This window comes from Danio rerio, chromosome 4 (assembly GCF_049306965.1).
Source record: "Danio rerio strain Tuebingen ecotype United States chromosome 4, GRCz12tu, whole genome shotgun sequence".
NCBI lineage: Eukaryota > Metazoa > Chordata > Actinopteri > Cypriniformes > Danionidae > Danio > Danio rerio.
Genome location: NC_133179.1, coordinates 15,883,813 through 15,898,218, shown reverse-complemented (window position 1 = coordinate 15,898,218; position 14,406 = coordinate 15,883,813). Strand labels below are relative to the sequence as shown.

The following is a 14,406-nucleotide window of genomic DNA, read 5'->3' as shown; positions in this document are numbered from 1 at the left end:
CCAAAACAAAGCCTTTCTCTCTTGTGAACATGGCGGCTTGCTGGGCGCGACGTGTTTAGCGCTGAACAGGTCCATGTCTCGTTGACTCGTTAGGGATGGAAATGCCATATTAAAAGACCAGTTGCTTGGCTGCAGTGCTAGCTGATTATGAAGCTGTCGGATGGTTTTGGTGTGTTTCACTGGCTAGCAGAATGTTTTTTATGTCTTTGGACTTATATTTTTGTGGTTGCCAGTGACTGTTCATCACCTTTGGCATTGTTTGCATGACCTATCAATGTCTTTTTAGCATCAGAACCCTTAAAATTAATTTGTAGACAGCAAAAGTGATCAATTCCAGTTGAAGTAAAATTCACCCTATTGTCCTTTCCATTTGTGCATTTGTCTTACTTGGATGACCAGTCCTTTTGGGTGACTTTAATACTTTCGTGATATTAAGAGAAGCAATATTCTAGAAATTACAGATTTGAAATGACCAGCTTTCTCGCCATGGTTAAAATAGTCATTTAACTTTCATCTGGACAATCTGCAGTCTGAGTTTTACTTTAGAACATAAAGGTAGTCACTTTATTGTGCTTGTTGTACTGTGCTTTATAATATATGTAGGAAATTGTAGGTAGAATGCAAGTACAATGTCTATTTGAATATTTCAAATAACAGAATATATGTAGGAAATTGTAGGTAGAATGCAAGTAAGGTGTTTATTTAAATGTTTCAAATAACAGAATATATGTAGCAAATTGTTGGTAGAATGTAAGTAAAGTATCTATTTTTAACATTTTTTGTAAATGGTAAAAAAAAATTGTCAAATGAGTAAACCTTAGTGGTTTGAATGATAGTGGCAAAATATAAGGATTTAAAATGACACTTTATTAGCATTTTGAGGCTGCACTGTGATTCTTACATAAACAGGACCACAGGCCCTAGTGAATTGAATTTGTTATCTGAAGCCTAGAGACACTGACCACCAAAGTCTTTATTCCCCACTGAAATTATCTCATTTTTTTATTGCTTAATTCTTAGTGCTAACCGTGACGGCAGACAATGGCTCTCAGGACATGATCGTCTTTAATTCCCCAGCTTAGTGTCAACCCATTCAAGCTCCTTTGCAAAACCAGTCGCCTTCAGCTAAGTATCGATGCAGCAAAATGGGAATTTGCCATTTTCTTTCAGCACTGATTGACATTAAGAGACTTCCCAGTCCACCCACTCTTGCTGTTTACTACAGCACACTCCAGCTCAGCCAATGGAGGCTCTGATAAACAAAGTAAACCTTTGGTTCCACTTTGCTTGACTATAGCAGGCTTGAACACGTCAAGATCTCCTGGTGCGTTAAGAGTGCTGATGCGCAGGTTCTATCTCAAACTCTCCCAGGGGATTTGGCTCAAAAAACAGAAAACAATCGCTCAACGGCTTGACATCAAGTCACTGACGGTAGCGAGGCCGATCTGCTTACAGTTGTCGACACGTGCAGCTCTATTTTTGTTATAGTGGAGGTTTAAATGTCACAGATCAATATCTGTGCATCAGAGTAGCTCTTGCTTCTAAAGAATCTCTCGAGGGAGCTTCAGCACACCGCCTTAATCGTAGTGGCCTTCACCCAACACTGCCTGGTGTCTGGTGTCCCACGAGCTTTGAGGCTGGAAGTGTTTGTACTGTCAGATGTGCACCTTTGCAGCCGATGCTGCTCTTTTGAAGTTATTTGTAGTTTTCTTTTGTCGCAGCTCTTCAGTGACTCTGTGTCACTTCAAAACTTTGTTCAATATCACTGTTACTCTGTTCTGAGCTGTAATGTGGTGGCCAACCTGAAATATGTCGAACAGACTTGAACGCTGTGTGTATTCATGGCATCCCTGTTGCCCTCACAAAATAAGAGTGTGGGCTATCTTACCCTCATTTTGATGGCAACAGGAGGAACACCTCCCAAGTGACTGCAGATTTGGGAAGAAACTCTCACTGAAAGATCACAAGATGGCAAGCTTTTGCCAAGGTTAAATTTAGGGTTTGTGAAGACGCTCCTTTTCCTGTGCAAAATGCTTTAGTTCACAGTAGGCTTCAGCAAGTAACGGTGCAAAAGTAAAGCGTTCTCTTGAGATGGGTGATTATGCAGATTGTTCTTAAGTCAGTGGCAATAGCTAGATGAAGAGAGGGAATTTGAAAGGGCAGCCATGACTAATCGAGTATCACAGAAAGTGTTGTTTGAAGGATTTTGATTGAGTCAGGATTGCATTTTAACAAATTCTCTTGTCAATTTTTCATGTGATGCAGTAACATGACAGTGGGAAATTAACCATTGCTAAATTCAAATAAATGAATAATTTTTTTTTCAGATACCAGGATATTACAATAATATTTCAATGAATAAATTATGAATTGTATGAATTAATCTTTAAAAAGTACTTACTTCCAGGGCCATTTATATCAAAGTTAATATTTAGCCGCACCATGTTGATTTTTCGTAACATCTAATCTAATTGTTTGCCCAATGCTCAACCCCCCCACCTGGAGGACCAGGACATACACACATACACTATAAACAATTTAGCTTATCCAAATTACATATAGCGCATGACTTTGAACTAGTGGGACCACAGCACCTGGAAGATACTCAAGTAAACAGGGAGAACATGCAAACTTCACACTGAAATGCCAACTGACCCACCCAGGGCTCAAACAAGCAACCTTCATGCTGTGAGGCGACAGCGCTACCCACTGTGCCGCCCTAATTTTAAAATACATGATTAATAATTAATTATATAAAAATAAAACATTTTATTATATTACTGTATTGATATAATTTGATATAAAGATTTGTCCAGTGTCAGATTTTTGAAAATATAAACTGGGGCTGGAGGGTAAAAGTAAGGCTTTTTGTGCCAAGTTATACTAAACTGCAAGTGGTTAGTAAAAAAAGTTATGGGTTCATCCCACAGTTTTCCCCCTAGTGGATTCATCCCACAGTTTTTGAGAAACTACTCTCTGCACCATCAATCTTGATCTAAAGTCATACTGCTGGTCTGATGGCAGGGCTTAAGATGAAGTTGTTTTGAGCCAGAGGAAATTGCAGTTTCCATGGATGCTGAGTAGAGTCCTGCCCACATTATGAAGCTGCAGAGCTTTTGTTGTTATGGCTTCCATCGTCATCTCTTTCTGTTATTTTTACTAGAGTCGAACTGCCATTCCCTATTAAACTGCCCTGTGAAAGTGTGATGCTCTAACCCACACTTTACATCAAAAGTCACAAACTAGCAAGACTGTGTCATGAAAGTCATCATCTTTTTTATTTTTATACAAACTTTATGCTGTATTGATAGCAGCAACTATGCATTCTACCTCACTAATAGCTTGCTGTGTAACCTCACATACTGCATTTCACATGACTAGTCTCTGTTGTTACAGTCCATGACCACTAGGTAGATGTTTTGAGACTGTGGAGTGGTGTGTTCAGACACCAGAGATTCTACAGGACACTAAACATACACAGTACAGCTTAAATGTACAGGCTTATGTTCTCTCCACAGTTAATTTGTTTATTCGGAGAGCATACAGATTGTTATTAATCATAACTGTAATGCAATCCATATTTATTTCTCTCTCCCTCTCTTAAAATCAGAGATATTACAAACACCCAGAGAAAGTGTAACAGAAGGTGAGATAACAGCAACTGTTCAAATGGTTATGGCTTGGAACTGAAATTAAATCCAAATGATTGTGTGATAGACAGATTAGCGGTGTAATCCAATCAGGATTTAAAGAAAATAATCCACTTTATTGATATTGAAATGAAAGGGAGAAAATTGATGTTTTGTTCAAGGCTTAGGAATTTAAAATAATAAAAATCAAACTCATTAAACTAGTATTAATCACACATTAATAACACCAGATGCTGCTTGCGTTCAACAGGATGTATCAGCATGACAATATAGCCATGCTTTTATTATGCTTTTTCCTATGTGTGATCAGATACCTTACTTCTATGCTAACGCTAACAGATATGCTAATAGTCATCCCCTGTGGCTAATTTGTTTAGGCACAGTTGTGATAATGCCCATCCGCTTCTCTCAGTCCCTCTAGTGATCTGTCGGGCCACTCCATGTCATCTCTCTGGGGGACCAACTGGGGCTTCACAAGACCTCCTGCCGTTTATTCTTCCACTGTCCACATGCTGCCATCCCAAACACTGCAGCTCTTCCTGGCTGAAACTCAATCCTGGCCAAATTAACCATCCCTTGATCGAGGAGATTAGATAACCTTTGTGCTGAATAAGGCTTTGGCTCGTGTAAAAGGTTTTTGCTTTCTTCCGCCTCTTTACTTTGTTCTCTTCTTTTGTTCGACTCCTTTTTCATTTTTGTTTGTGACCCTGAGCTTACAGGACAAAAAAAGTGAGCGCAAAGCCAAAGGGAACACTTGAAACATCACTGAAACTCAGCCAGGGACTTTTGAAGTGGTGGCTTAAAATAATTTTAGAAGTCTCTTGAGGTAAGATGATCTTACGTTGACAGGACTTGCAGTCTGATGGGAGTCCAGGCCATAAACGCGGCGATAAAGTGGCTTGTTCTGATGGGAATGGACTTGATACCTCCTAAACTGTTTAGTGTCAAAAAGGGAAAGGCAATTGATGATTCATTCTGTGGTAATGGGTTATCAGGTGCATTGTAATGTTTAATGGCAGGTATAAAGACTTAAGTTCTCACAGGGCCCTTTAGTGTGTGTTTGGTTGGAAGATGAAATCTGGAGGGAGGATAGGGTTATATCGAGACAAGAACAGAGTGTGAGTGTGCACTTCTGCGTCAGCAACAACAGATGTTCAGATATAGCCATGAGACTTCCATCACTGTGGTCCAACTGTGTGAGGATGTTACAGCTCTCTGCTGAACCTGCGATTTATGGGACGTAACGTCCCCTACAGCTGTCTAACAACTTAACAACTCTTCCCCTCTGCTTTTTTCCATTTCACGCTTTTGTAAGCTATTAATGGTCGAGTAACACTGTCTTTATGTTCTCTCTTCTTTCAGATTCGGGTAGATGGTCCAACCTATGGTGCTTTACAGTATGAAACAATCCAGGTGGTCGACAATGGACCGATCCTACGAGACATGGCATTTTCATCTGATCAGCACTTCTTGTACGTGATGTCGGAATCACAGGTGAGTCACCACTACCGTTTGCCCAGAATCCATCATGATTCACTCGGGAAGCACATGAGTAAGAGGTAAAATCGTGCCACAATTTAGGGGTTTCACTTACTGTAATTACAATCTGAGAGGTCCACTTGGACAGCCACAGAGAAGGTGGAAAATGTTGCATTCTGAAAAAGTGACAGATTTGCGGATTACATTTTGACGCACTGTGTCCAAAACATACACACCATTTACACATCAGGATATGTTGGCTCAAAATGGTTCAATCTGTGTAATGGAATAGATTTGGCTCAGTACAGGATCTTTTAAGCACTACTGAAGCTTGTAAATCTCAAAATCTGAAAAACACTGCATGCACTTAGTGCTGTAAAAACACCCTTACTCAGATAACCTGTCATCAGGCTTTTATTTCTTCTGACATAAATCATGCTTTTTGTATTACTGAGTGTTTTATGCCACCATTCATCATTTGGTGGAAGGTATCATGTCTGCTGCATGAATCAAAATCACACTTAAAGGCTCTTGAGGTGACTTAAGTCTTTTAAACTTTGACCTCTGACCCTAGCTGTGGTTCTCGACTCGTTTCTGTAACCTTGAGCACTCTTGACTCGATATAGCACTTACATTTAAGGCTTCCAGTCCTGTTTTGCTCTCTCTCTCACACTAAAGGTAATACCAGTACTTTATAAAAAATATCATGGCTAATTCAAAATAATATGTTTACACACAGGCCAGAAAGCAGACACTCTGTGTCCAATGTCAAGATTTATAGGAATTACTATAAATCTTAAATGTCATTCAGTAAATTTCACTTCACTAGCAGTGAGGGTCAGTGGATAGCATCCTAAGATTTAAGCCACATCTCATGTATAACTAGCTGATCACACTGACTGGACACAGCCTATACTGTACATCACCTAGTCTGTGAAAGTTAATGGTGGATGGTTTTAGAAATTGGGTTTGGACTAAAAAAACTAATCTAAAGATAAACTGAGAGAAGGATGTTTGTTCAAACATCACTATACTATTGGCAACTGGACCTTTTATCCTGCAAAGTTTTGATTATCCTATTACAGAACTTAATATTCACTACATCTTAGAGATTGATACAGATATTAAACTAGAATCCCTAGGCTGTTTAGGTCACCCTCACCAACTTCAGCTATGTTGTAAACATCATTTAAGAGCATTTGAAAGTGTGGTTTAAAAACTAGGCCATGATCATCGACTCGAGTCTTATGGGAAAGGAGAGAGATGGTGTTTTCTTTGACGTGAATAAATATCAGAGCTGGACCTGTGGTGTTCTGCCAGTGAATAATCTCACCCTGTCGCAATTAGCCTATTAGCCCAGTTAGAGTTGTCATCTGGTTTCTGTTTAGTCCAAACATCAGGGGATCACGTCTACTGGGGAATCATGCATATATTTAGAAGCTATTTAGTGAACATGCATTCTCTCGTCCCACCTGTAATTCATGCCCCCCTACAGCACACATGCACACACGTGCACACTGAAAGATTTATTCAAGCTTGCTTTAAAATTTTATGATCTCTGATGTAACACAGTGCTTCTTGCATCACTAGCATCACTATTGAATCCACAGCACCACAGTAAACCAAGTCATATTTTACCTGAGTTGTGATCTTGGGTGAGATATAAAAGTAATGCCAAAATATTCTTCTGGCTGGACTTTTAACGAATCGCATAAACATATATAGCTTGTGTGATTTAGTGAACTGTTAAATGCTTTGATAGCTTTAATAGATTTACACAGATTCAGATCTCCCTCAGACTCAGTTTGCATCTGTGTTTACACTTTTGTTTGTTTTGCTGTGAATAACAGACCGACTTGCCATTTTTGGCTTATTTCTTTCAGTCTCTCCCACTCTCACAGTTGTCTCTAGCTCTGTGGTTGAAATGTCTGCATTAATATTTATGACTGATAACAAAATGCAGAAATTTTCATGACTGTTTTGCAGTCAGGCCTTGTGCATCTGCTGCTTGCAAACACAAACACACACACACACACACACACACACACACACACACACACATTTGTACAGTTATCATTGTGGAAATTGCCTTAGATTTGTGTTGATTTTAAACTGACCTAAAGTAATGTTTTATATGTACTAATCCTGAATTTATTACCCATTATAGAAACATTTGGCATGCTTATATTTCCACAAACATCATTTAGCATTTCAATGTTACAAATGTCAGGTTTTAGCCCTTTTCAGGACATTTGATCTCCGAAATGCAGACAAAACCTGACCTTCACACACGCAAAACCTGTACCCCTTAAAACATGCACTTCATCCTGTCTCCCTCTTTTCTGTGTTAGAGTGATTTCTTGTGGTTTTATGATCAAGTTTGATGTTTTTAATTATATATACACACAAGAACAAATATAGTTTTTTAATTGATCATTTAAAATTATTTATTTTCCTAATATTATATATTTTCCCCCAAGTTAAGTGTAAGTTAAGACAAATAAGAGCACACTCCATCATACAAATTCCCTGCGGGAGAATGAAGCAGAAAAACAAGAACAGTAGGTCGATAATCTCCTGCTGGTCCAGCCTTAAAAACAGAGCGAAAGAGAAGGAGGGATGGAATCAGAGAGGTTTGGTGGAAGGCAATGATAGTGTTTGGGAGTTGAAGAGTTCTGGGTTATGTGTGTGAGTTATGGCTGATTGGGGGGGTTCGAGCCCCCCACCTCCTCCACTGAGTCATTGCTGATGTCAGCACTGATCACAGTTCCCGTGCAGCCAGTTTATACTGTACGAGTCATCTGTTACATGAAGTACAGCGGAAATGTTAAAAAACAAATTTCTTTAAGGTCATTTTAAACACCATGGGTCACCTTTGACCCTGAACCATGAATCTGTATGTCTGTCTTCTTCACATGGCATACAGTGCATATTTCCAATGCAAAATTACATTACTCACAGTTCTGCAAATCAATTTCCACTAGTCAGAGAATCCAAATAAGCTAATCAAGTCAAAACCACAAACATTTGACTAATGGCTTCTAATGCTAAAGAGGACTTTAATTTAAAAATCAAGACTGTTGCAATTTTTCACTGTGGTCAAAAAAGTGAATATGCATTAAATATTAACTGATCATATGAAAATCTTTAAAGGTTAAAGTTTTTATTCAGTTTCAAGAGGTCACACTTAGATATTGTGTGACGATATCAGCAGGTTTGGCATGCTGCCCCAGGAGAGAACCCTGAGCTTGGAGATATTTAAGCCCAGGCCTCCTGGCTGGTCAATTAGCATAAAAGGAGGTCCGAGATCAGGTTGGTCTTAAGAGCTTCCCCTGGAAAAGGAGGAGATGGGGTGGAAGGGGGGATTCTTCCAAAATGAAGATGATGCAGTAGGATAAAATCGGTCTATTTATTATAGGATTGGATCGATCTGATTGGGTTATTGCTGGTTACAGATGGTAGACCAGACGCGATCAATCGTATCACATACTCCTTTCAAAATTAGTTTAACTTCACTTCATATCACAACTGACTCACCTAAAGCTTTGAATGTTTATATTATCTAAATAGGAATGTTGTCGTTTTCACAGAGACTTTAATATTTGAAAATTAAACAGGACCATAAATTCTTGCTTTAAACTTAAAAGACACATACAGCTTTATTGTATGTATTATTTTATTTATTAAAAAGACGACACTTAATAGTGTATGATAGGAAGAATTATAATGGAAATCTGTGTATTTCATTTCACATATCACTCAAATGGAACTTTTTTCTTAATTTTAACAGCAAAAAAACATTTACCTTTTGTTTTCATCTCTCTCTGTCTTTCTCTCTCTCTTTCTCACTCTCTCTAACTCTTTCTTTCTAATTAATCCCCTGATTATCCCTCTAATTAAATCTGGCTACTTCCCTGTATCATTTTAAACAGCAAGATAAATGCGTCTTTTTAAGGAAAGAGGCCAGACTGTCTGTTGAGAGTGATGCAGATTACAGTTATCAGAGCCTGCGGCTAATTATTGCGCTTGGCTTTTTGTCCACGTTTGTCATCCTTTCTTCTTAGGCTAAGTGTTTTTTATTGTAACTTTAGACATTGTCAGCAAGAGGCGCGTGTGTGTGGTCAGAGGGACAGCTGTGAGTGCTAATGACAGACCTCAGCTATAGTTCCTTCAGCATTAAATGAATGATGGCGGTTCAGAGCTCAATGGAGTTACACAAATTGCCGGTTTTGGCACATTAAAGCCTTTTGTTCTGCCAGTAACATCCAAATGGAACTTATGTTCCTCTCTCCCGCAGTTTACTGTCATTTTACACTGGATTTTCAGATCGCTCTTTTGTGTGAAACACATCAGAGGTGAGCATGTACGCCAGGGCTTTGTCCTGCTTTAGAACATTCTGTCCGCAATTTAAGACAAGTGTTGCTTCAATGGCTTCATTTGAATCTAAAGAATCAATGCTCATTTTCCTTATTTTCAGAGAAATTAAATTGATTTTCTGTCTCTGTGTGTTTCTCATAACAGCTGTGTCACAAAGCAGACTGGAGACGGTGGCTTTTGTACACTCTCATGCTTGGAGCATATTAATCATTTATGTAGGGCAAGTTGAAACTGCAGGTAGTGTAAGTGTTAATAATTTAAGTGTGTCTCACACCAGTCCAAACAGCTCAACTCTTACGTTGCAGATCAGCTCTGGGCATTTATAAGTGGGAGAGGACATCAGCTGCCTTATCTGAATAGGTTTAAGGAAGACATGCTTTATTTTCAATCACAGGCTGCCATTTAATCGCCCTTCTATACTGTACTGTATGTGGAGTTACCTGACAGTCCCCCGTGTGACAAATGGATCTTGAGAACATTTAGTTTGTTATTGCAGTGGCCTACTTAGACTGCAGCCCATTGTGTTTGAGTGAATAGAAGTACTGAGGATGTCTGAATGCATCTGGCACTCTTTCGGGGTAATTTTAGTCAACAAGAGCAAAGGAATTTCTCCTAAAATACTAATTGGGATTTTGAGACTTGAGTAGTCAAACTGATATTAACTTGCATGCTCTTTATTTTATTTGATCTTATTTTATTTTTGTTAATTGTAAAGTGGATTCAATAAATGTTGAATGAAATGGATTTGCTCCAAGAATCGTCATTGCTAAATACATGTTTTGATCCACATACCTAAATACAAATTTTGAACTCTTGCTCATTTATAACATAATAAACTGTGCTCTATATCAGGGGTTCCCAAACTTTTTACCCATTGAAATAACAATGCCAGTGATCCCCAAATTCCTCGAAGGTGGTTATAAATATACAAACGTTGCGCTCACAATAGGATTATATAAACACGAGCATATTGGCAACACAAAAATGTCCAACAGTCTCACAACCATATCATTTTTATAGACATTTATTCATTTGTTTAATTTAATATTAATCTCAGCTAAATAGACTGGTGGACACAATGTTTTCAGCACAAGTCTATTCTTGGTTTAATTTTGGAGACCGCCAGTCAGAGATCATTCTCTATGTTTAGTTTAGTTTTTAGTGTATTTAGTCGCCATAAAGGTGTCAGAAAGTTTAACCTGGTGCTATAAAATCAATCTGCTGCAGCTGACACTATTGCTGTGTTGTTAATCCAACATAAACACACCAATCCTATGAAAGTAAATCATTTAAAGGCTGATGGCTTTTCATTTGCATGTTGTTATTTTTTACTATTAAAAACTACTATTTTTTTGTTCTGTGGGTTATGGTTAAATTATTATAATTCTAATAGTTTAATCAAATTTATTTCCAAGCGACCTCCTGTCATTGTCACCTCCACTTTGGGAACCACTGCTTTATATATCATGACAAAAGTGACCAAAATTGAAATCAACCAATAGCTATTTATTTAAATATCTATTAAGCAAAAGCGTTAAGCTTTAGTACAAATAGGTTAACATGTACAGTAGATGGCTACAATTATGCATTTGTGTCATGCCCATTGTTTAGTTTTTAGATTTTCTATAGCTTAAAACTTTCACAAATAAGGTAATCTTAAAATTCAGTGTTTCTAACTTAATATCAGAGTTCTGACTTAAAAGCAAAAGCTCTATGCTTCTGATATGCTATTGTACTCTTTATGAGTCTTTTAAAAATACAGTTACTGTATATTATCAACAGCAAAGCTCTATCTCCATATGGATCCACTGAGCCTTTACCATAGAAACAAATCACTTCTGAGAACGAATACTTGAACTGAGTTGAATCTTCACATTGCTGTCTTGTAATTACAGTAATTATGCAACAGCATAAATCAGCAGTAGCAAGACATTTGCTTGGTTGATTTCTCCGAAGCATGTAAACAAAGCTGTGTTTTTCCCAACATGGCCCGACACTGCAACATTGGCTCAACCAATGGCGAGAGTTTGGCTGACCAATTGAAGATGAGTAGTTCCGAAAACAGTCATTATTTATAACAAGTCCATTTGCGCTGTTAGTAGCATAGAAATGATGTGTGCCTGCTATGATCTGTTTTCTATGGTGCGTTTAGGGATGTGCTTCTTGGGTTTGGTGCCTGTAGGCCTAATGATGTCGTCTGGACAGAATCAGCTCTGATATGTTTGTGACAGCCGGGAGTGGAGTATCAAGGCCTGAATGTAAATCCAGTTAGCACACAGAGTGGCTGGGTTCACAGCACACATAATTGCATTTTCCGTCTGTGAAGCCCCCAGGGCGTGGAAGGGCACAGCCTGTTTAACCATGACTATGACCAGCTACAGTACCAGACCCAAGCACCCGCCGCCGTTTTGGGGATGGATGTGTGTCAGATTTCTACCAGATGTGTTCAGAAAAATAGGAAGACACCAGCTTTCTGGAGACCGACCTTCCTGATGGCACTGAATATTTAACTGCTTTCTATACTACAAGGCTTGATTCTGATTAGCTGATGAACATTCTGAGGTGTGCAGTTATTTTTAGATAAGCACACAGCTAAAGTAGCTTAGTTATTTCAAATTATACAACAAGAAGCCAATCAAAAAATCAAACAAAAGGCTGAGATGAGATGCATCAGAAACTAATTACAGACAGAGGGATGATATGAAAACAAATACCTGACAAAAGTTTTGCAATACAATATCTGAACAAAGTCTTTAGGTGTGGTGACTGTAGTACTGTATAAGCAGCATGATTCATCTTGCAATATTTTCTAATAATTCAGTGGCCCGACATAAGTTATTCTTTACATTCTAGTTTAGGGAAAGTAGTGCATTCTTGACTTTGTGATGAGTCTAAATGCAAAGCAACCCAACACTGAAATAACTTTGAATTCAATTGTGTATATACTGTAGTAGATGTCAATGGGAGTTTCTCTCAATGTTACAATATAAACATGTTAGTATAAGTGTATATATTAGAGGTGCGAACCTACACCAATCTCACGGTTTGGTTCAGTTACTATTATCATGCCATTGATTCGTTTAAATTGGATATCTCGATGCATTACTGTGCATTGATGATGATTTCCATACACAATTTTATGTTTTACTTAACAACAACAAAAAAATTGTATTAAAATGTATAAATATATTTATACATTATTTGTAAAACAATTTTGTCCTTTAATGCAAACAGTCAGAACTGTACCTTTAAAAACCCAAGTACATACACACAACAACATGAGCATTGTAAAACAAACCAAATGTAAATATCCTCCTCTCTTTCTGAATGTTGACGATTTCTTACAGCCCTATGATTGGTCACGCGCTCAGTAGAAAGGCCATAGTAGGCTCCTGCGACATAGCGCATATGAGATAAATGACATCAGTAAGTAATAACTGGTTATGACCTATTACTGAACCAATATCAAATTGTCCACAATACGGTGTACGGAAGATACAATTAGTTTTGACACCCCTAGTGTGTGTACGTATATATATATATATATATATATATATATATATATATATATATATATATATATATGTATATATATATATAGTGAATGGATTATGCAGCCTGATCTTATGAGGAAATGTAACTATTTTATATTTTGTTAGTTTAGTGGCTAATTTAAATGAATTTGTGCAAGCTCAGTTGTATCAAAATGTAAGATTTTAACCAACCCTGCCCCTAAACCCAACCGTCATTAGGGGATAAGCAAATCGTACTAATATGTACAAATGAGATCGTACAAATGCATGCGAAGTAGCCACTAAATCAAAAAGTTACAAATTGCCATGGGATTGTGTTGGATTATGTAAATAAAGTGTGCAGTTTTACACCAAAAATGTTACTACGTTATGTGTTAATGAAACATTGTAATTACACTGACCACTGCTCAGCGCTATTGTGTTTGTCTCAGTGAAAGAGGAGGAAGTCACAGCTCATATGATATTACCAGCGTTCATCTTCCACTGACACGCTCCCCATACACACATTAAAGCACTTTTCATGACCCTCACTGATGCCGAAATGACATCGATATTTCTCGTCAGGAAGGGTCTGTGTGTGTGTTAGCAGTGAGATTCATTTAGGATGGACATTGATGGATTCATTTCATAAATCAGTCATGATGAGGTGTTGTCATCTGTCTCCTGCTTCACTGGTGGTTAAGCATCCAAAAATGGGCAAATACAGGGAGAGAGGGAGAGAGAGGGATACGCGTACATGTATGGTGGTAGATTTCATTAAAATATGAGTTTGTGCTTAAGCTTGGTGTTAGCTGCGGTTATTTTGCTTGATTTAAACCATCATTTTATTTATTGTACTTATAGAAGTGGTTATTTAAATATAAATGCCTATTCCTATTTGACATTAGTTGGGGTTTTTGTGCTTGTGTTGTTTTATTCTTTTCATTGTGCTTCTGTTATGTGAACCATTATTTTATTTCGTGGTCATCATTGTGTGTGTGTGTGTGTGTGTGTGTGTGTGTGTGTGTGTGTGTGTGTGTGTGTGTGTGTGTGTGTGTGTGTGTGTGTGTGTGTGTGTGTGTGTGTGTGTGTTTATTTAGTGCGCTCTATATACAATTTTTATCGTATGCTTTTATTACCAGCTAGAATAGAGCTTCTCTGTGATTGGCTGAAGCTCAGCTAATGTTTGTTCTGTAGGTGATTGGCCGAGATGATCTTTATGTGTTTTATGGCTGATATTGTTCTGTCACAGGACAACAATATTGCTTCTTCCCTGAACCCTGTTGATTCTGTGACTCATCTGTTCTTGCAAACACAACATTATGCCGCTGATAAGGGTAACTGTCACATATGCACACACACAAACGCATTTGTTTTATATCAGGTGT

The 14,406-nt window shown here is 38.0% G+C and overlaps 1 protein-coding gene across 3 annotated transcripts in view; it reads left to right on the top strand.

Moving 5' to 3' along the window:
• plxna4 (plexin A4) overlaps window positions 1-14,406 on the top strand; it is a 236,655-nt gene that overhangs the window by 139,637 nt on the left and 82,612 nt on the right. For all 3 annotated transcript variants that reach the window (XM_073945613.1, XM_005164690.6, NM_001004495.1), the window contains 1 exon segment: window positions 5,013-5,144. In XM_073945613.1, coding sequence (XP_073801714.1) covers window positions 5,013-5,144 — 132 coding nt within the window.